Source organism: Schistocerca piceifrons, chromosome 2 (genome assembly GCF_021461385.2).
Source record: "Schistocerca piceifrons isolate TAMUIC-IGC-003096 chromosome 2, iqSchPice1.1, whole genome shotgun sequence".
Lineage (NCBI taxonomy): Eukaryota > Metazoa > Arthropoda > Insecta > Orthoptera > Acrididae > Schistocerca > Schistocerca piceifrons.
In genome coordinates, this window is record NC_060139.1 from 144,440,378 (window position 1) to 144,462,753 (window position 22,376).

A 22,376-nucleotide genomic window follows, 5' to 3' on the forward strand; every position below is an offset into this window, starting at 1 on the left:
TGTTATTGTGACTGGTAGCGCAAATTTTTCTGCATCCTATCGTCTACTAACTGTAGTGCCAAACTATACACAATCTATACACAAATGTATATACAATTTCGCTTCCATGGATGTGTGGATTCTGTTACAGTCAAGTGTCGATCTAATTGCTATAGAATGGATAAAACGATTCACTCGTGAATCTTCCCTATTGTTTTCAAGCATTCACTTAAATGTTTGCAATGTTGTTTTGACACGTGTTTTTGTGCTCTTCAGTCCGATGACCTGTCTGATTCTATAATGTGCCAATCTCTACATCACCTTATAACTAGTGCAACTTAACCCCACTGGAACTTCCTTTCTATACTCAGATCTTGTCTCCTACAGTATTTACCCCATACTTCCTTCCATTACTAACTTAAGATTTCCTGACGTCACGTGCTCCTTTCTTTTAGTAAAGTTGTATTACAAATGTTTGTCTCCCCTGCTCCCTTAAGTCTGTTTTCATTAGTTATTCGCTCCACTCATCTATCATCAGTATTCTTTTATAAACCCCATTTCAAAAGATCTCAACTTTTTATCGCTCAAGCTTCACTTACATACAACGGTCCACTTCATACAAATACCTTCACAAAGGTGTCCTAACACTTTAATTTGTATTCAGCATTAACTTATTTCTCATTCTTGGGAACACTTTTCTTGTTATTTTCAGTCTACATTTTATATCCTCTGCACCCCACGCATTGTCAATTACTTTGCTGTCAAATATCAAAACTAATTTGTTACTTTCAGTTGCCTCAATTCATAATCTAATTCCCTTAGCATCACCTGATTCAATTCGACTATATCCTATTACCCGTTTTTTTTTTTTTACATTTGTCGATGGTCATCTTACATCACTTTCTCAAGACATTATGCACTTGGCACAACTGCTCTTCCAAGTTTCACTTTCAATGGATGTGTATGTTTTCAGGCACTACAAGGGTACCAAGAAGGCCTCGACGACAGCGCACTGGTGCTTCTCCAGACGTTCCTGGGCTTCGCCACGGCTCTGGGCTGCGTGGGCTTCGGTCTGATGGTGGTGCGCGCCAGCGACCAGTGCCTCGTCTCCAGGCAGTACCTCTGCCAGGCCGCCATGGCGGGCATCGGTAAGCCAACATCAGTACTACTTCAGGTAACACTTCTATGGGTTAGGAAGACAGACGTGAAAAGGGTAAAAGATTGACAGGCATGTATCACTTTCTTTTTGTCGTAAGTCTTCTCACTGGGATGAAGAGGCCCGCCACGAATTCCTCTCCTGTGCCTAAGTCTTCGTCTCACAGTAGCACATGCGGTATTTGTTGGATATTTTCCTATCTCTGTCTTTTAAAGGGTAACCCTGATGGGACAATCTACACTACTGGCCATTAAAATTGCTACACTAAGAAGAAATGCAGATGACAAACGGGTATTCATTTGACAAATATATAATAGTAGAACTGACATGTGATTACATTTGGGTGCATAGATCCTGAGAAATCAGTACCCAGAACAACCACCTCTCGCCTTAATAATAGCCTTGATACGCCTGGGCATTACGTCAAACAGAGCTTGGATGGCGTGTACAGGTACAGCTGCCCATGCAGCTTCAACACGATACCAAAGTTCATCAAGAGTAGTGACTGGTGTATTGTGACGAGCCAGTTGCTCGGCCACTATTGACCAGACGTATTCAATTGGTGAGAGATCTGGAGAATGTGCTGGCCAGGGCAGTAGTCGAACATTTTCTGTATCCAGAAAGGCCCGTACAGGACCTGCAACATGCGGTCGTGCATTATCCTGCTGAAATGTAGGGTTTCGAAGGGATCGAATGAAGGGTAGCACCACGGGTCGTAACACATCTGAAATGTAACGTCCACTGTTCAAAGTGCCGTCAATGCGAACAAGAGGTGACCGAAACGTGTAACCAATGGCACCCCATACCATCATGCTGGGTGATACGCCAGTATGGCGATAACGAATACACGCTTCCAATGTGCGTTCACCGCGATGTCGCCAAACATGGATGCGACCATCATGATGCTGTAAACAGAACCTGGATTCATCCGAAAAAATGACGTTTTGCCATTCGTGCACCCAGCTTCGTCGTTGAGTACACCATCGCAGGCGCTCCTGTCTGTGACGCAGCGTCAAGGGTAACAGCAGCCGTAGTCTGGAAGCTGATAGTCCATGCTGCTGCTAACGTCGTCGAACTGTTCGTGTAGATGGTTGTTGTCCTGCAAATATCCGCATCTGTTGACTCAGGGATCGAGACGTGGCTGCACGATCCATTACAGCCATGCGGATAAGATGCCTGTCATCTCGAATGCTAGTGACACGAGGCCATTGGGATCCAGTACGGCGTTCCGTACTACCCTCCTGAACCCACCGATTCCATGTTCTGCTAACTATCATTGGATCTCGACCAACGCGAGCAGCAATGTCGCGATACGATGAACCTCAATCGCGATAGGCTACAATCCGACCTTTATCAATGTCGGAAACATGATGGTACGCATTTCTCCTCCTTACTGGGCATCTCAACAACGTTTCACCAGGCAACGCCAGTCAACTGCTGTTTGTGTATAAGAAATCGCTTGGAAACTTTCCTCATGTCTGCACGTTGTAGGTGTCTCCAACGGCGCCAACCTTGTGTGAATGCTCTGAAAAGCTAATCATTTAAATATCACAGCATCTTCTTCCTGTCGATTAAATTTCGCGTCCGTAGCACGTCATCTTCGTGGTGTAGCAATTTTAATGGCCAGTCGTGTAAATGATAGAGAATATAGGCAAATTTTAGTGTACTAACAATATTTATTTTCCAAAAACAGACCTAAATTATGCTAAACAGGTTAATGACTGAATACCGTAAACAAATAACAGGTGATTTAAGGCTACTCTGAACAACGAACCTGGGTGGCAGATACAGTTTAACTAGTGAAGTGAGTCAAGTAATCTGGCCCTAAAAATGCGGACAATGCAATCTGAATTGATCTGACGCTGAGCCGACTATGGTTGACCAAATCTACTGAAGTTTCTCTACACAGGTGGAGCTGAGAGGAAGTGGAGATTTAGATCTGCACGCTCTGACAATGCCGGAGCAGCAGCACGTTACCCTGTTTGTTTCGTGTGGCGATGTAACTTGCAGCTGGCGAGATGTGTGCGGCGGAGATGAGACGTGGAGGCAGCACCTGTGAATCGATCGCGGCCACGAAAGAAATGCGAAAATCTCATGATCTAGCGATCAGGCAGACAGATCACAATGTACTCTCTTCCAGAGCCATGAAATCATGGCAGATTTCAGTGTGTGACACACCTGTTTGCTGGTCGTACCAAGGACCAGTGAGTCTCACAAATACGACAGAGCCCACAAGGATACCAAACATCAAGACTGGTAAACCAAAAACGAATAAGTGTGCCCTCAGCAAACGAGTAGTCTGAGACGTTTAAAGTCACACTGTCGGTACAGTAAGAACTTCACCACACGCTGCTCAGTCGAAACTACTCGCAAGTGAAGTAATTCTCAGGACAGGTCCCAAGTACCAACCACACATGCCAGAGCTTCGACCCGAAGTGCTTACCAGACCAAATTCCCACACCCAAGTGCTTCACACCATTCCAGAAAAATAATTTCGTTTTCCTGCAAAGTGCACGAACGGCATCACTTTCACCCTGTCTTGAGCCAATCACAAGGCTTTAGAGGCGCTAAATCTCCTCTCCCACATGGCATCATAAACTCATGTCCAACCAGGGTGAGAGTTATGAAACCGGCGTCTCTGAAAGAAAGGAAACCACCAGTTACTACCTTTTTTTTAATTTTCACAGAGGGAGAAGGGCTGATTTTTTTTCAGAAGTCATGTCTCTTCCCACAGCAACAAGCGAACAGATACAGTCTCAAAGATCTTTGTCTAAATCAGCTCTGCCTTGGAGCTCATTAGTCCTAGCTATAAGCTGTAATAAAAATTCTGTCTCCAAAATTTTTCAGACACCAGACTTTTCTTACACAACCGAGGCAGCTGAAGGAAGTGGTTCACTGGCCTATTTGCACTATCCGCAAACACGAAAACTTGTGAATTTTTATTACACTTGACTCTGCACATAATGCCCAGTTTAGGACTACACTGTGTAGACTCGTTCACTGTGTAGACCGCTGCCCCAGCTCAGGCTTCCACTGGAGCTGTGGCAGGTAGCGTCGCATGGTTCTGCTGGAGTCCTGTCTTGATGAGGGGCTGCCCTATCTGCCCTGTACAGCTGTGGGCCTGTCCGGCAAGATTTACTAAGGGATTGGCTTGCCGCCAATTGCTTTCAACTCCCAACAAGCCATTTCTACGAGCTAAGGGTCATAAAAATACCTCATGCTTTTAGCACCCCACCAGACTCCATCAGCATCTGCTCAGGCTATTAACTTTCTAGTCTCTCTCAAGGTGTGTCAGGTTGTAATAAAATCTTTAATAGTTTTCCATGTGCAAAAAATAGATGAACGTGTCCTCTCTTACTTCCTCTACAGTTTTTGCCCTATACACCTCACTCTAGTACTATGGAAGTTATTCTCTGATGTTTTAACACATGTCCTAGCATCCTGCCCATTCATATTGTCAGTGTGTTCATATGCTCCTGTTTTCATCGGTTATGAGAAGAATCTGCTCATTCCTTACCTTAATGGTTCAACTAACTTCAAAATTCTTCTGTCGATACCCATAAATTGTAGAAAATGACTTTCAGGTTTTTTTTTTTACTCTATATCTTTAATGCATAGAATCTCGTTGGCACTGGATCCGTGGGTAGCGACTTTTCCAATCGTGATGAGAAAAACATCTTAAAATGGATGTTACAGTCACAAGAATTTCCCCTGTGAGTAGAGCTGGGGTGATGGCGTGCAGTTCGATATCATTAGGTTGGGTTGGGTTGTTTGGAAGAGGAGAGCAAACAACGAGGTCATCGGTCTTGTCGGATTAGGGAAGGACAGGGAAGGGAGTGGGCTGTGCCCTTTCAAAGGAACCACCCCAGCATTTTCCTGGAGTGATTTAGGGATATCATGGAAAACCTAGTTGGCCATTGTGGCCAAGCGGTTCTAGGCGCTTCAGTCTGGAGCCGCGCGACCGCTACAGTCACAGGTTCGAATTCTGCCTCGGGCATGGATGTGTGTGCTGTCCTTAAGTTAGTTAGGTTTAAGTAGTTCTAAGTTCTAGGGGACTGATGACCTCAGGTGTTAAGTCCCACAGTGCTCAGAACCATGGAAAACCTAAATAAGGATGGCTCGACGCGGGATTGAACCATCACCCTCCCAAATGTGATTCCAGTGTGTAGCCACTGCGCCACCTCGCTCGGTGATCGATATCATTCTAAGGTGTGCAATTGTCCCAGGATAAACGTGACTCTATTGTAGATCAAAAAGAAAGGACACAGACCGCTCATGGTGCCGGTCCATCTGCCAAATGGGTATGTTACTCTTGGCATCTATAACAGTATTACTGGAGAGGAAACTGTGTTAGTACTGCGTCTCCCCCTCTACTCTGGTCATAAAAAAAAACAAACATGACACTGCAATTGTACTGCCCTCCATACTAAACATATATATGTAATACTTCGTACCTATAAATCACAAACCAAAGTTACTAAATGTAATCCAACAGTTCTAGTGCACGACTATATTACCCTGGAGATTTATCAGTGACTGGAAGACTATAATGTGAAGTAAACAACGTACTGAATATCTCTTATTTTAAAAAAATTCCATGACAGTAGTCAATTTGTAGACTTCACAATGTTCATGAAGTAGGAATTAAGATTACTGTGGAACAGCTACACTTATGGTGACGAAAATTATACATCCAATTACTTTACATTTTACCTTGTATTGTATTGTATGGAAGTAGGGACCTAAAAACGACGGAGAGGCTTTGTCCCCGCCGTAGCCCTCATTGGTTCACAACCCCCCAACAGGCTACAGAAGTCCGCTCACCCCACCACCGCCCCACACTGAACCCAGTCTTATACATTTTACCTTACTGTGTACTTTGAAGGAACATGAAAAATGAGTAACTGCCAAATCCTTCTATCTCACTATCAAATAATCATGGACGAAACAAAGAATAACAAAATGAGAGAAAAAGTCAGTGATGGAGCTCGCGCAAAATAACCTGGCCCCTGCACAGAAATACATTCTCGATCTAAGCAGTCGGTAGGGTGGAGGGGGGCACCTTAGTTTGCTGCCATCTCCTGAGCTGTGCCCTTCGACCGTCAGAAACTGCCGACTTTGTTATTTGTGCGCTAGCCCATTATTCGGTGCATACTCTAGTCAGAGAGCACATATTTGTCGATTATTGTTGGTACTGACACCATCTGTTCGTGCTACTCGCTGGCTGTAGCTGATTTCTCGACTTGTGAGTCGGCTTCAGCTGTTGAGCTACACCTCTCTTACAGCGCGCTGGCAGCTGACGCTACCGATGCAACACCACCACAACCACTGTCCTCTTCTCTACTACGGGATCTCCACAGGTAGATGCAAAACTATTTTATGCGCGGTCTAACACGTAATTTCCACACAGTTTCTTTTCGTTATCTGAAGCAAAAATATTAGTTTCAAAATACTCTCCCGAAAGGAAAATGGGTTCTCTGAATACACAACAAAGTTAATGTATTTGTACGTACTAATGGCACGCATTATCTATCGTATGTGTCTACAGGTCACTAAATCCTTCTACCTGGTGCCTATAAGACAGAAGACGCACTAAATATTTCTTCCAAGCCACAACTAATCATCTGTATCTTTTAGGATTTTCCACTTGTTTCAGTTTTTTCACAGTCTGTTTACACCGTGCGGTGAGTTGATTCAATAGTCTGACACAAAATAAAATTTGACTGAGATCGACCAAATGCATTTCATGGCTAGCAATTATTATAATCGGAAATCTGAATTACTGTAGCCATTTTAATATTTGCATATACACACGAAATTCTCTCATTAGTTTGCACCAACGCAGAAGGAAATAATGTCTTTGCTTACAACAACCTGTCATGCTACACTTCCAGGGAGGGCAGAATTTAATCAATAAAAGACATTTAGCGGAATTAAAGCTTAAGAAGCCTTTGAGGTCAGAAATAACACAGAAATTTGACTTAATTAATGAAAGCATAATTCTTGATTGTAACGAAATAATATGCAACCAGTTGTATTAAAAGAAACTGAATTCCTTTACCAGTACCCGAAGTCGGTAAAGAAACTAAATTTCTTTCATGTCAATGGTTGCTTATTATTTCGGTATATACTACTAAAATTGATGAGGATGGATAAAATACTAAACATAATGATTGTTATTTATTTTTATCTGTAAGGTGAGGGCATGTGGAAGATACCAAATAGACAGTAATGATGCATATGCATAGAGCTGTTTTTCACAATTTTTGCGGATTCCATTTAATTAGGGCGTTAGTAATTTTCGCCATGATAGCGTTATTCATTAAGTATAAGTCTATGGGAACATCGCGGAAGGATACATCAGAGAGACGTCTTCAGCTGCGAGAAGACGCCAGTATCTGGCGAACTAACAAATACAAGCTGCATTCCTGGCTCTGTGAGAATAAACTGTGTTACACTTCGCTATATGAAGTAGCCGCATACTGGGTAGTCGACTGGTTTGTTTATGTGAAGGGGTTTCAGACAACACACAAGCTTGCGGTCGGACTAATTTTGCTGCTTTAATCTTTTACAGGAAACTTGTGTGTTCTGCAGTTACTACTGTTACCCTTCACACTACATGGGCCTAGAGCCCGGGTGCCATGTTACTGTAGTTTACCTGAGGAGCTAAAGTATCGGAAGACCAGGGAGGGCTGACACATTTGTCGACAAGAAGAATCTACAGTCTCGTTGCTTACCAATCGTGACAATCAGATACATCGAAATTAGGATGATAACTAGCAGCTACTACTAAAACGGGCCACATAATCTTTCAAGCTTTACGTCCGTGCACCATCACTAGACAGAATATATTGCTCGCCCTCATGTTTTTCATTTTGTGTTTGTTTGTTCGTATATGATCCATGACTGCGTTTGTGTAATTTCTCCGTATTGGCCTGGCGCTGTCTGCCGGTCGCTTAGCCGATAATTATCCGTAGTAATAGCACCTTTCCCACTCAGTTCAGTACTGTTTGCTTTGTTTAACGTGTAAACCTACTAAGTGTATTTATGGGTTTCAATCCAACAATGCAGCTGTTTGAGTCCTTAGTTGACTCTTATTTACGAACAATAGTGGTAGTCCCTCTTGACCTTGATTTTAATCATGCTTGACAAACATGAGGCTACGGAGACTTAAGCCTGCAGTATAAAAAGAACCTGATGTTTAAGACAACGGTCAGAACAGCGAACTAGTGGAGTGCTCGTTTTAAGGCACGCCAGTGGACACAGATCCCGTTTTCACAGTGTTAACATGGGAGTAACTGGAAGGCGAAGCCAAAAGTACTAGCTGATATGGATAGGCAAAAATAAATAGACGGTCTCGCTAAGGGTTTCACAGCATCTCGATCCCCTAGAAGCCTGATTGGTGGTGCAGAAAGCAACTGCCTTCGTACATGAAGGGTCTCCGTTTGTCATGTCGAAGTTCCACATTGTTGGATCAGCACTGCTGTGATCATAGAGGAGTTAGTTTTCACTCATATTATTTCAAAGCCTAGCTGTCAGTTTATCTTGGGAACGCTGAGCAGCAGCATACAAGTCAGTGTTACCAATCCATCGAAGAATAAATGATAACAGTGATCCCTGCCCCCACCATTGGCTGTTCGGGTGGAAAACCGATCATTTATATTTCCACCAGCAAACACAAAGGACCCTCCTCGTGGAGACACCAGAAAGACAAGCAAACTTATTAGACAGTAAAATGAACTTCACTAAATAGCAAACAGCTGTTAAGTAATGATTCATTAATGACGTGTTTTACTGCATTAAATAGCATCTACGGGTTGTTCTACATAGTAAAGAAAGCAATCTTGTAATCTATACATTAAAAATTACGGATAGGTTATAAAAGTAACCAAAACAAAACTACTTACAGTAGTATACCTTACATAAGGACACGGAAACACGCACAACGTCCGTTATGACGTAATCCAACCCCATGAACAGGGGAAGTCATCAACAAATAATAAGCAGCAGTGCATTGAGGCGAATTGTGCAGGCGATGAGGCACTATGGTAGAAAGAACCATATTTAATGTAACAAATATGATTAAAATATAATACAAGAAGCATAGATAAGATACATCACTGGAGCGTCTGCCTGTGAGAACCATAACCCATTAACCACCTTGGTTACCAGAAAGATAAAATTATGCAAAATTAAAAATCAAGAAGCAAGACATTAATTAAGCTGTTGGACCTGCACGTACATCAATGTGTAAATTGAATGTAGATGAAGGACTAGCCATATTTAAAACTTTATAAGTTTATGAATTTCTAGGGTGTCAAACAAATAACACATCTTACACTGAAATACTGAAACAATTCCTGTTAAATCGATGTGTCACATGACATAATTACGTGAAATTGTGCGAATTTTATTGATATGTAGATCTAATAAACAATCCAGCAGATCGTGAATATAAGCTACTAGCACTCACACTAGTAATTTCATGCAAATAATTTCCCAGACCCGCACTACAAGATGCAGTTCTGAGGGAAATAGAATATTACGATGGCAACGCCCATCCCATGTAGGCCAAAAACTTCATAGCAGGAAATCTAGCGGACACAATGAGACGCCAGAGCCACTGCGTAGATTGCCGGCGGGAAAAATCGCTCTTGTCTCTGCTTTTAATGACAACCCTTTGGAAAGCCTTTCTACAGGCACATGGCTGGAGATGATAAACGTCTGGAGAAACCCAACTCAAAACACTGGTGACTCACTGTAACTATCTGTATTAAAACTCGCATGAAGGAAAACGCTTTTTATCAAATGGTTCAAATGGCCCTGAGCACTATGGGACTTAACATCCGAGATCATCTGTCCCCTAGAACTTAGAACTACTTAAAGCTAACTAACCTACGGACATCACACACATCCATGCCCGAATCAGGATTCGAACCTGCGACCGAAGCGGTCGCGCGGTTCCAGTCTGAAGCGCCTAGAACCGCTCGGCCACATCGGCCGGCAAAACGTTGTTTATCTCAGTGTTACATAGCAGAAGTTAGCCTCTGCCCTACGAAAGAAATGACGTCTGTCATAGGCTACAAAAACTCTACTGGGTGGAGCTGTAATTGGCCACAAAGAAAACACATGACCACCCGCTTTGATATAGGAAAGTTACCGAGAGAAAATTTCGCTCATTCTCTTGCAGCAAATCGTCGAGTGTTTGAGCGAGGCGAGTCGCTCCATGTGGAGACGATTACGAGAGTCACTATGTGAAGACTTCTTGACAGGCTCGTCTTAACTTGTAAGGTGTTAAACTACAAAGTCCTTAGTATAGAGAATCACACCGAGGACAAACACTTAACGATTGTGAGCGATTTGAGGGCAATGGCGTATGCGCTATCCCAGCCAATTAATTGCGGAACAATTAGGAGTCTGGCTTCACCGCAGATGTAGAAAATGTGTCAGAGTAGAGTTTAACAGCCAAGAGAGATATAGAATAGATTCTCAGGTTTACAGCTCGCGCCAACAGCCGCCACTGCTGCCGCTGATGAAAGCTAAAGACGTGCGCTCGCCCAATGCCAGAAAGTGATATTCAGTTGACACTCAGAATTGCGGTCGTCTCCGTCTCTCCTCCTTTTTTTATTGTAGATTCAACCAAGATGTGTAGTTAAACATATCAGGCTTAAGTGAAGCAGAAACGCGAGATATCCGATTTAATGAAAATGATCGATCAGCCGCTATAGAGGGCTTCATACCCTAAAGTTATTGAACTGTTTTAACTGTGTGCTTCTTTCTGATTTCTCTTTACCGACAACAGTCAATTAAAAGGTCATTTTAATTCTGTAGTTTTAGCGTAACTGATATCTCTGGCCCAACTATGTTTAACTTTTTTGTATTTTTTCGATCCACAACCATGGTCTTCAACCATCTTACTATTAAAGAACCTTAGAATAGTTAGGATTTCGTTTCACACTTGCGAACACCCCACATCAATATTTTACCATCCTGTACTTATTACTAGGTCTACAACTTTGCTTCCGCGGTTTCTTCTCGAAGTTCGGGGCTTTATTGTGAAAAGCTTACCAAAAAAATATGATTCATAGTATTGACCATCGCTGACCACTACATTCCCCCATCTTTCGGATAGCATGCGAATCCCGTGGCTGAAGACCTGGGCGTCTTTTGTGGGGATCCATGAATCGATTCAATTTTGCAGTTGTTCATATGATCGGAAGTGCTGGTCAGCCAGACTGTATGCCACTGATCCAAAACGTTGGTAGTCATAGGGAACAACGTATGGAGAATACGGCGGGAGGGATATTTTGACGGGTTTTGCGACATGGGATCGAGCACTGACCTGCTACCAAAATTACCTTTACGTGTATATCGCTGTATTGTGGCCGTTTGCGTTTCAGTGCTGGGCTCGAACGCATCAATTGTTTTCGATAATGATGTCCTGTGACTGTCATAATCTGTTTCAGTAGGTACGAAAACGTTCTCTCTTCCGCAGCCATCAGAATCACCCTTCTTAAGGGGTTGAAACATTCTCTGCACGTTCTTCTACTAATACTTCCCTCACCATTGGTCTTACCCAGCATTTTAAGAGACACAGCCTCAGATTTATTCATGTTAGAGCTGAAAATTAAAACTTCCCGCAAATGGCGAGGAATGGGTACGGACGTACTTAATCGGGAATAACATTATGATGCAATCAAAAATCGACTAATATTTTTTATGGCATTATGCTTACAGATGCTTATTGTATTACACCTATGACCAACCGTCCGAACCCCAATGCCGCTACTGCCGTCTATTGCAAAACGGCGGAAGCAAAGTTGTAGACCTAATATAATACACTCCTGGAAATGGAAAAAAGAACACATTGACACCGGTGTGTCAGACCCACCATACTTGCTCCGAACACTGCGAGAGGGCTCTACAAGCAATGATCACACGCACGGCACAGCGGACACACCAGGAACCGCGGTGTTGGCCGTCGAATGGCGCTAGCTGCGCAGCATTTGTGCACCGCCGCCGTCAGTGTCAGCCAGTTTGCCGTGGCATACGGAGCTCCATCGCAGTCTTTAACACTGGTAGCATGCCGCGACAGCGTGGACGTGAACCGTATGTGCAGTTGACGGACTTTGAGCGAGGACGTATAGTGGGCATGCGGGAGGCCGGGTGGACGTACCGCCGAATTGCTCAACACGTGGGGCGTGAGGTCTCCACAGTACATCGATGTTGTCGCCAGTGGTCGGCGGAAGGTGCACGTGCCCGTCGACCTGGGACCGGACCGCAGCGACGCACGGATGCACGCCAAGACCGTAGGATCCTACGCAGTGCCGTAGGGGACCGCACCGCCACTTCCCAGCAAATTAGGGACACTGTTGCTCCTGGGGTATCGGCGAGAACCATTCGCAACCGTCTCCATGAAGCAGGGCTACGGTCCCGCACACCGTTAGACCGTCTTCCGCTCACGCCCCAACATCGTGCAGCCCGCCTCCAGTGGTGTCGCGACAGGCGTGAATGGAGGGACGAATGGAGACGTGTCGTCTTCAGCGATGAGAGTCGCTTCTGCCTTGGTGCCAATGATGGTCGTATGCGTGTTTGGCGCCGTGCAGGTGAGCGCCACAATCAGGACTGCATACGACCGAGGCACACAGGGCCAACACCCGGCATCATGGTGTGGGGAGCGATCTCCTACACTGGCCGTACACCACTGGTGATCGTCGAGGGGACACTGAATAGTGCACGGTACATCCAAACCGTCATCGAACCCATCGTTCTACCATTCCTAGACCGGCAAGGGAACTTGCTGTTCCAACGGGACAATGCACGTCCGCATGTATCCCGTGCCACCCAACGTGTTCTAGAAGGTGTAAGTCAACTATCCTGGCCAGCAAGATCTGCGGATCTGTCTCCCATTGAGCATGTTTGGGACTGGATGAAGCGTCGTCTCACGCGGTCTGCACGTCCAGCACGAACGCTGGTCCAACTGAGGCGCCAGGTGGAAATGGCATGGCAAGCCGTTCCACAGGACTACATCCAGCATCTCTACGATCGTCTCCATGGGAGAATAGCAGCCTGCATTGCTGCGAAAGGTGGATATACACTGTACTAGTGCCGACATTGTGCATGCTCTGTTGCCTGTGTCTATGTGCCTGTGGTTCTGTCAGTGTGATCATGTGATGTATCTGACCCCAGGAATGTGTCAATAAAGTTTCCCCTTCCTGGGACAATGAATTCACGGTGTTCTTATTTCAATTTCCAGGAGTGTATGTCATGAAGTCATAGAGTAAAACCATCATTTTCGCTAATACATAGTTATGCCTGAACCCATACACTAATTTCTGTTAGCGATTACGTTTCCTGTACGAGGATTGCAGTGGATTTGACACTGATATCATTGCCTGATTACGAGTACATCACTGACCGTACTGCTGCACTCTTCTGAACTCTGCGTGCGTGAGATGGTATTTTCCTACCTTGCAGGCAGTAGGTTCAACACCAAATTTCTGAAACACTCACAAAGCGTCCTTTCGCAACTGTGGTAGGAAGATAGATCAGAACCAGTCTCACACATGTTAGAAATTTTATTTAAGATGTTTACCAAGAACTAGTAAGAACCGTGAATAAATGTCAGATAATAGAGGAGCCCATTAGTATAGGTAAGCTTAGGAACCAGAAGAACAGATTAATGAACCACCTAGCATAACTTGAATGTCTAAATACAACAATTCACGAAATTCAAATAATCCTCTGTAGTGCGTTATGCAAGAGTAAAGTATTGGAAGTGGTCCGCTGGTTACTAAACTTGCGTGGATCTCCATACGACCGGAGACGCTAGTGAACGGTGGAAGACCACAGCACTTGATAGGCGTGGCGGGATTATCAAATCCGATAGGTGGGGAGTGCCTTAACAGTAGAACACTATAACTGGGAACACAGTAAAACCAAGCTCACAGTATAAGTCGGAATGTTAGAAAGCTACATAGTGAGGAAATAAGGTACCAAAAGTGAATAAAAAAGTCTCATATGATCCGAGGTATTACATTTCACTTTTTAAACAATGAGAATTACTTGAAAAACGGCAGCATCTCATTTCCATCTGGTTATTTAAAGTGTGTCATGGGAGTGTTCCTGAGAGTCAGATCTTTCTCCTGATGGTGTATAACAAATTGCAGTCCACGTTTGTGGCAATATGTCCCGTTTTGCCAAGGTATGTGCGTAAGGCTGACTTTGAGCTGCCCATTTGTGAACTTCGTAGAGTTCTGCTGTGCACTAGGATATACGTGAAACGAAAACTGCATCAAACTAATCAATAGATCCTGAGGCCTGAAAGAAAACGCCCTTCTCCCTCTTAGCAGTGGTCTTGAAACCTGTGCAGCCACCTTGTATTTACAAATTTCTATTGAAACTGTCTGTCATCGCTGACAGTGAAATATTAGTAAGGAACTGGAGTCGTGTTATGAAGGTTAAAAATTCTACCTGTCATCGTAATTTGGACTTCTTCTTGCATTCCCCTAAATCAATAGAGGTAATATGATAGTTCCATTATCAGGTTACCACTGATTCATTGTCATGTTCTTCCCCATTTTAATGCTGCATCACTTTGTCTTAATGATGGAGCATTAAACTGTAGCAGTCGTTATATTGGAAATCAGTGCAATATTTCTCAGAGATCACATTCGGCCTTAGCAATTAGTTCATAATAATGACGGCACGTTACTGGAGAGTTTCTGGTACCGTATCACAGGTCTTGTTCACTGAAGACTCTAAAATTGTTTTTTCTTACTTACATGGAATAAATTTTATAGGTGACATATAAAGCTTGCATTACCGAGAATATATGGCAGTTCACTCACTTTTAGATATGCATGATATTTCTGTACTGAATAAAAACTCTGTACTCCAGATTTCAACAAGAGATGGGAGGGGAGGGACGGAAGTTCCTCCTTTGCCACTCATAGCGGACGCATATGATAGTAGCTGCCTCTTTTATAGAGGGTGATTCAGCTGCTCCTACCGGCGGGTTTTATGCAACCCAGAATGCCTTCCAAAAACTACTGGTGAGATTTTCGTATTCGCTCGTTCGCTACATGCAAACTGTTAGTCCTACAGAAAAAAATGAACCTGACTTTCTTTAATAAAATGTAATGTAGCTAAATTTTGTACTGGGATACATTTTCAGTGGAAGCCACGGTTTTCGTGTGACTCGTATTGAAGAAAAGCGTATTTAGACGTCGATTTTTTACTTTTTTCTCAAATAATTCGGAATCTATTGCCTCTAGCCAAAACATACCCTGTAAAAAGTTCACCCACATTCAATTGTCTACAAAAATGTGCTGTTCATTTTTTTGTGAAGGACTAATAATGTGCGTGTAGTGATGGAGAGAATATAAAAACCTTGTGTGTAGTATTTGAAGACACAACAGGTTGCATAAAACACAACTGTAGGGGCAGGTGAGGCAGCCTGTATATTGAATCTGTCCTTCTGACGATCATTTCCTTTCCTTTCACTTCACTACCTAATCCTTAGGAGTTTCTTTTCAAAATTTCCTCACATAACAGAGGCCAATACATGTACCCATACCGTGAGGAACAATATCACCTAAGCTTTCAGTGCTAACCCGTAGCAGATAGCTGCTGACTTCTGGCAATGCCACAAGGAAACACACAGTCCTTACCGTCACGGTAATAGTTGCAGTATTCCACAAATCTTAATTGTTATTTTCATGTTTTATCACGTTCCAGTAGTTCTCTTGGCTTCATCCATTTGGGTGCAGTATCTGAATCTTTTTCCAAGTGACTGAAGAACTATTTTGCGATTACGATCTGTTTTTTTTTTTTTTTTTTTTTTTTCCTCGGTCGTGTGAGGAATCGCGTGATATATGTGTTGGCAGGCCTGTCGCTGCTGGCGCTGAGCACGGTGCAGGGCTACCACGGCTACGTGCTGGTGGTGTGGCTGTATGGTGTGTGCCTCGGCGGCTTCTTCTACTCGCTCAAGGTGTTCACCATGCAGAGCGTGCGCTCGCGCTACTTCGCGCGGGCCTGGGGCTTCGTGCAGGGCGCCGAGGCGCTGCCGCTGCTGCTCGGCGTGCCAATAACAGGTAGGTCCTAGCGTACAATAGAGGTCCAGGGAAACTGTCGCACCATGAAGCAGCACTACGATAATTATTAAACTTTGTGGAGGTTTTCATCGCATAAAGCATATTAAGTGATTAAACTTTCATTCCATTCGGGATGTAAGACAGCAGCAGTATTAGTTGTGAACCCAACTGACAAAAATACACTCCTGTATTACTTGTATCATGCAACCAACCAGCTTTTGAATATCACATCGAGCAGTGAGGAGCAATGCCTGAAATACATGTTCATGAAGGCTGGTATGAAAGTGTACATTATCAGGTCAAATGTATTAGCGGACAGTAAAAGCTGGTGTGTCTGCCCTTTGGTTTTCTGACGGACTGGACTTTGCTGGGAATACTTTCAAAGAGACGTCCGGATAGGGCAGGGGTTCCCAACAAAATTTTCTCGAGGACCCCATCATCGAGCATCATATCACAGTATCAAGTACCTAAAAAGGCCAAATTAAGAGTTTTTTCATACGTTTTCTATTTTTGGTACTTAGAGAGAATATTGACATATTCATTATTGAAAAAATATTGAGCTTAAAACTTTATCAATTTAGCCATCATTGTTATTGTTAAATTTTTGTTTATTGCTCAAAATCTTTGTCATCAAATCTGGGTGTTTAGTATAACAAACTCCTTAAAAAATAAAAATTGAGTATGAACTGAAAATGACAGGAGAAAAATAAAACTGAGTGTATTGATCTTTCAAGTGTACTACACTTGAGATTGCATTGAGTAGACATGTGTGAAAAATAAGAAAACACTAATTTCATACAAGGTGTGCTACTGTCAGTTGGCTCTAGAAAGACGCTAGACGCAGAAGTTAGCGTTCGCTAAAGCTCTGCTCATGCTGGAAGCGGCCAAAACAAAAAATCTGTAATCATACGAAATATATTTAATATATTTTTTATTCTAATAGCATCTTGCGGACCCATGTGGCAAACCTCGCGGACCCCTGGAGGTCCGCGGACCACCTGTTGGGAACCACTGCTATAGAGGAATGGCAGTCCATTCTTTCTCAAGAGGCGGACGCAAAAAAGATAATTACGTTGGGAGCTGGGATCTGGAGCAAAGTCGACGATCTGCCTCATCCGAAACGTGTTCCACATCCGGACTCTGAGCAGGCCAGTCCATTTCAGGATTGTTGTTGTCAGCAAACCATTACCTCACAATTGTTGCTTTATGAAAGGGTGTGTTGCCATGCTGATACAACCATCGTCTCAGCTGTTCCTCTTCGGTATGCAGTATAAAGTCCAGTAACTTGCGGTCATACCCTTTACTGTTTTCTTAATGGCAATAAAGAGAGCACACTCTAAAAAAGAAAAACACCCTCGTACCATAACAGGAACACTTCCGTACTTCACAGTTGATGGAAAGTACCATTTTCCAGGTAGTCGGCAAACTCAAACCCTTGTATCGAATTGCCACTGATTTCCGTGATTCATCATTCCAAACCACACGTTTCCACCTAGCACTGAATACAAAAATATGTGCTTTGAGGTCGGCCTGGTCTCGGTTGAAATGTGGTTGTTTCTTCGTGACCAACAGTTGTCTCGGGCACCTTCAGAAGGGTTCAAATGTCTCTGATGGATTTCTTTATCAGGTCATATCCAGTCACTAGGCCACTTAGCTCTGCTGACCGCCGTGTTCTGCCGTTCCTGTATGTCTGCTGACAACACGGTACTGCGGGCCATCTTTTATACTGGCTGGGCCACCTCTGGTAACATCTGGTGGTCAAAGCAGCATTATATATATATATATATATATATATATATATATATATATATATATATATATATATATATATATGTGTGTGTGTGCCCTGACACATTTCATCAGATAGTGTATTTCACTGACCACCATTTTGATGCTTAATTTTATCGCAATATCGAATGTAATTTGTCTCTTTTGATACCATGACCTCTCGTTTGTTAATGGTTGCTCGTTCATTCTGGCAACCTTTAAAAGCAAATCTCATGGACGGAGCATCTTTTGTCAGAGTTTCTTTGCTAGTCCTGAAGTATAGTTTTGTTGAGCAAATGCTGCTGTTTCCATATACGGTTAATAATATCGCAAAAAATGCTTCCTATTAACACATTTATCCATGCAGCCTATTGGAGTTTTAGAGTGTGCGCTTTGGTGCTTGTTATTTGAGACACATACTCCAACTCATTGCAGCATATATTTACCCAACTATAGCTTTTTGGCTGCACTTTCCGTCACCTTATCCGTCTGCATCGTCATTTTATACTATTTCTCAGCCTCAATCAAGGTGATGACATTGACGGCAAGCTGCTGCCCGTGAAAGCATTTTGTGTGATTATTTTCCTTGTACTGCATTGTAGAAACACAAGCCAATTTAAATTTAATCGTGGCTGTCTTATTTATTTCCCGTTACAGTCGGTTCTATAGATCTCCATTTAGAGTAATACGTCTTATTGCACAGTCAAATAGTGAAATAGAGTCTGCTCAGCATTTTCTTTCATGTCCACCAAATTATCGTAATGATGCGCTTCGATGCTTTTTACTTTTCTTGTTCTCCTAGAAATTCTTTTCCCTCCTCTTACCTCGTTCTCCCTCTTCCCACTTTCTTTGGTCGTTTTCCATTTTTTTCCATCTGTCACAAAACTGCAGCCCGCATCTCGTGGTCGTGCGGTAGCGTTCTCGCTTCCCGGGTTCCCGGGTTCGATTCCCGGCGGGGTCAGGGATTTTCTCTGCCTCGTGATGGCTGGGTGTTGTGTGCTGTCCTTAGGTTAGTTAGGTTTAAGTAGTTCTAAGTTCTAGGGAACTGATGACCATAGCTGTTAAGTCCCATAGTGCTCACAGCCATTTGAACCATTTTTTGAACAAAACTGCATCCCCAAGGAAATGATGCCCAGAGCACACCTTAACTGCCATACCCTAATTTACTGACTATACTAAGAAACAGAACGAAGAAAGGGAAGAAAATCTACTACCTCCTTTTAAAGTAAATGGTGCCAGCATCCGCTTTATTGGTTTAGAAAACAATGGAAAAACATAAAGTAGATAGTTGGTGGAGAGCTTAAACCACATACACCGATGTACCAGTGCTTGAATCGTTGCAGCAGCTTACCCGGACTTATGGGATCATGCGCATACACGTTCTTTGCTGTTCTCCTGAATCACTTTGTGAAGGCCGTGGCAGACTTCGTTCTCCTGCCGTGTTCACTCGTTGCCTCTAATGACTTCTTTGCCTACAGGAAATTAATATTTCTTTTTACTTATACATTTTACACAGCGAGTTATTATCCTTAACCGCCGATAGCAGCTAGCCAAGTTCACAGTATGCGCCTGTCAGCCTTGATGTATGTAAATACTTCCCCAGTATATATTATTTGCTACATAAGATTCATACTTACAACATAGCCATAATGCTGTAACCCAAATAATACTATCCCTTTCTATTTATTTTTTAAAGGAACACACCGTCATTTGACTGTTTCATTGTTTATTTAAGTACAACACCGTTTCAGCCTTTTATGCCATTTTAAAATATTTTATTTTATGTATTTAACATATATTGCGGAGCACTTCACATGTTGTCAAGCTCAAAGTTGCTATGTCTGTTCCGTCACTTACTATTAGGATTATTAATGATTTACTAACATGATCCGGTGCCGCGACTGCAGTATGACAGCCCGGGCGAGTGGCACCATTCCCTTCGTGTCGCAGCTTTGCGACAAGCGAAAAAAATGAGGAATGAGAAACAGAAAAGAGGAGGAGGGAGGGCAAAGTAGCCAGGGAAGAAGAAGAAGAAGAAGAAGGATAAGAAGAAGAACATGAAGCAGTAGGAGGGAATTGATAGGAGGGCTTACAATTGGAATCTGGAGGTGATATATGGAAGGAAAACTTGAGGAAATTCTAAGTGGACCATGCTGAGCAACAGTACCATAAGATGTGTCTTACATGGGTACAGGGGAACTTGTTTCTGATTTTCGGCTGCCGAATGTAGCCCCTATCTGGACGACAAGTAAGCCAGCACAATGAAATTATGAAGTGTATATTTTGCTTTCCTTTTTCTCATTTTGCATTTTTTGCTTTGCTTTGTTAGGTAAAGATCGCGTTATTGTTGCTAGCAAGTTACTTTGGGCTGTATGTTATCCCACGTTTTGAACGGTATCAAGCGAAACAGAATTACTATAGCGTGCACATTTTACTTCATTGTGGAGTCATTTGATCTCAATAAACCGATAATCAGGCTAGATACTTATAAGAATGCATCAAAAAATGAGAAAACGAAGGCAGACGTTGCCAGTTATACTTGTTATGCCACATATCTGATCGTACTCTTTACTCACGATTTCCTCTTTTCGGTTCATTATGTGAATCGGCCGTGAATGCCTTTAACTGTGTGACAGACTGACAGATGTGACAACGCCGCAGGTTACATCAACCAGAGCCACCCCAAGGCGGGCTACTACTTCTCGCTGCTGGCGACGCTGCTGGGGGCGGTGCTTCTCTTCCTGGTGGGCGGCGGCTCTGGAGGCGGCAACGGCGGCGCGGGTGCCTGCAGCGACTGGGAGGACGGCCCGCCCCCGCTGCCCCTGCCGCCTCCCGTCTCCACCCCCGCCACAGTCTGCGGTCGACCTCGTCTGCACAAGAGCATCTCCTTCGCGACGCCGCTCGACCTGCCCATGACCGACGAGTACTGGCGGCCCGTGCGGCCGTGCCGGAGCGTCCCCGAGGGGTTGGGGCGCCACCAGCCAATCACGGTCGTCGAGCAGATCACCACCTCCGTGTGACGCTTCACCCGCTGCTGATACCAGTGTCTTTATCAGGGGCGCAGATCCCAAACAGCTGGTCCCCAACTTGCTAGGTCGTCACCAGCCCATCACACGTGTCGAGCAGGTCATCACGTGGCTGATAAAAGTGTCCCTCTTTTGGCCATAGAGTTACGGTACGTGTACCAAAGCAGTTGGTCGTCAACATCCGATGGCCAACGACCCATTGCAGTACATCACCACGTCCGTGTGATGTACCACACGTGACTGACGCCCGACTGCCGTATCTCTAAGGGAGTTACACTTGTCTACATGGGACGCCAACCGTTAGTCTTCAGATTCTGCGTATCTATACGACCACCATAGTTGTCTAGAAGATCACCATCGTATGCACCACGCTCCTAATGACTTCTCGTTAACGGCACCACAGGTCTGAGCAGTTGGCCATACGTAACTGTAAAGAAGCGATTACGCTGTGCTCTTGCTACGATGGTACAATGCGTCTGCTGGGCGTGGAAAGGAAAAAAAAAAAACACCTGTGCTTCTTCCTGTGTTCCCATGCACAGTGACATCAGTTTTCTTATAATAGATGGAACAATATAATATTTTAATTTTCTGAAAAAGTTTCTTCTACTCCTGGATTAGGCACGTGTTTTGTATGAGTATGAGGCGAATCTGTTCCAGACAGGACTGACTTTTCACATTAGCATTTTGATACCCTTCTTGTTCAAAATCTTTCCCAAAATCGAATGTCCTTCGCTTCTTAGCTAGGCACCTGCAACATCGTGCTGCACAGTGAAATGCAGTTCGTAAAAAATGCCCGCCTCGAAAGCGTGTAAAGCCTTCGTGCACCAATAAAAGCCTCAGAATGTCCTCATGTTCTGTGCCAGTAAGTTCAGCGTTAAATCGGTTTTTATACAGTTATCTCTTTATCTCGGGGTAGCGTCGCTACCTCGTTGAATGAAAGTCATAGGTTCGAGAACGGCTTCCAGAAGTGGCGTGGTCTTGAAAGGTGTCGTTACTACGTTCTCTTTACTTGCTAAATCAGAATCTATGACAAACAAAACAGCTTGCAATAATTAAGGCTAATGCGTAAAATATGCTTTCTGAGAATGTCCGATGTTTCCAACAGCTGCTGATCTCGCTGAAAAGGTGACTTGCTGATGAATTTTTAGTAGCTTTTTAGCAGAAACACGAGCGGAGTTGTCGCAATAGTACGTTACTCTGTTTGTTACGGCGCCAAAAAGCAATTTCATTCTTAAATTTTTGGCTTTACTCTCAATCATACATGCTGATATCATTTTAGTATTTTATTTCCGTACGCATGATTCGGCGGCGGCAGTCAGTTTCAACAAAAGGAAGTTAGGCATACGACTGCAC

The 22,376-nt window shown here is 43.6% G+C and overlaps 1 protein-coding gene across 1 annotated transcript in view; it reads left to right on the plus strand.

Annotated features, from left to right (window-relative positions):
* Nucleotides 1-21,659, plus strand: part of LOC124775204 (monocarboxylate transporter 12-like) — a 163,890-nt gene extending 142,231 nt beyond the window's left edge. The window contains exons 6-8 of the mRNA XM_047250043.1: nucleotides 953-1,127; nucleotides 16,024-16,230; nucleotides 20,659-21,659. Of these exons, the coding sequence (XP_047105999.1) occupies nucleotides 953-1,127; nucleotides 16,024-16,230; nucleotides 20,659-21,017 (741 nt within the window). The 3' untranslated portion in view covers nucleotides 21,018-21,659. The remainder of the gene's footprint in view (nucleotides 1-952; nucleotides 1,128-16,023; nucleotides 16,231-20,658) is intronic.
* Nucleotides 21,660-22,376: the final 717 nt, after the last annotated feature.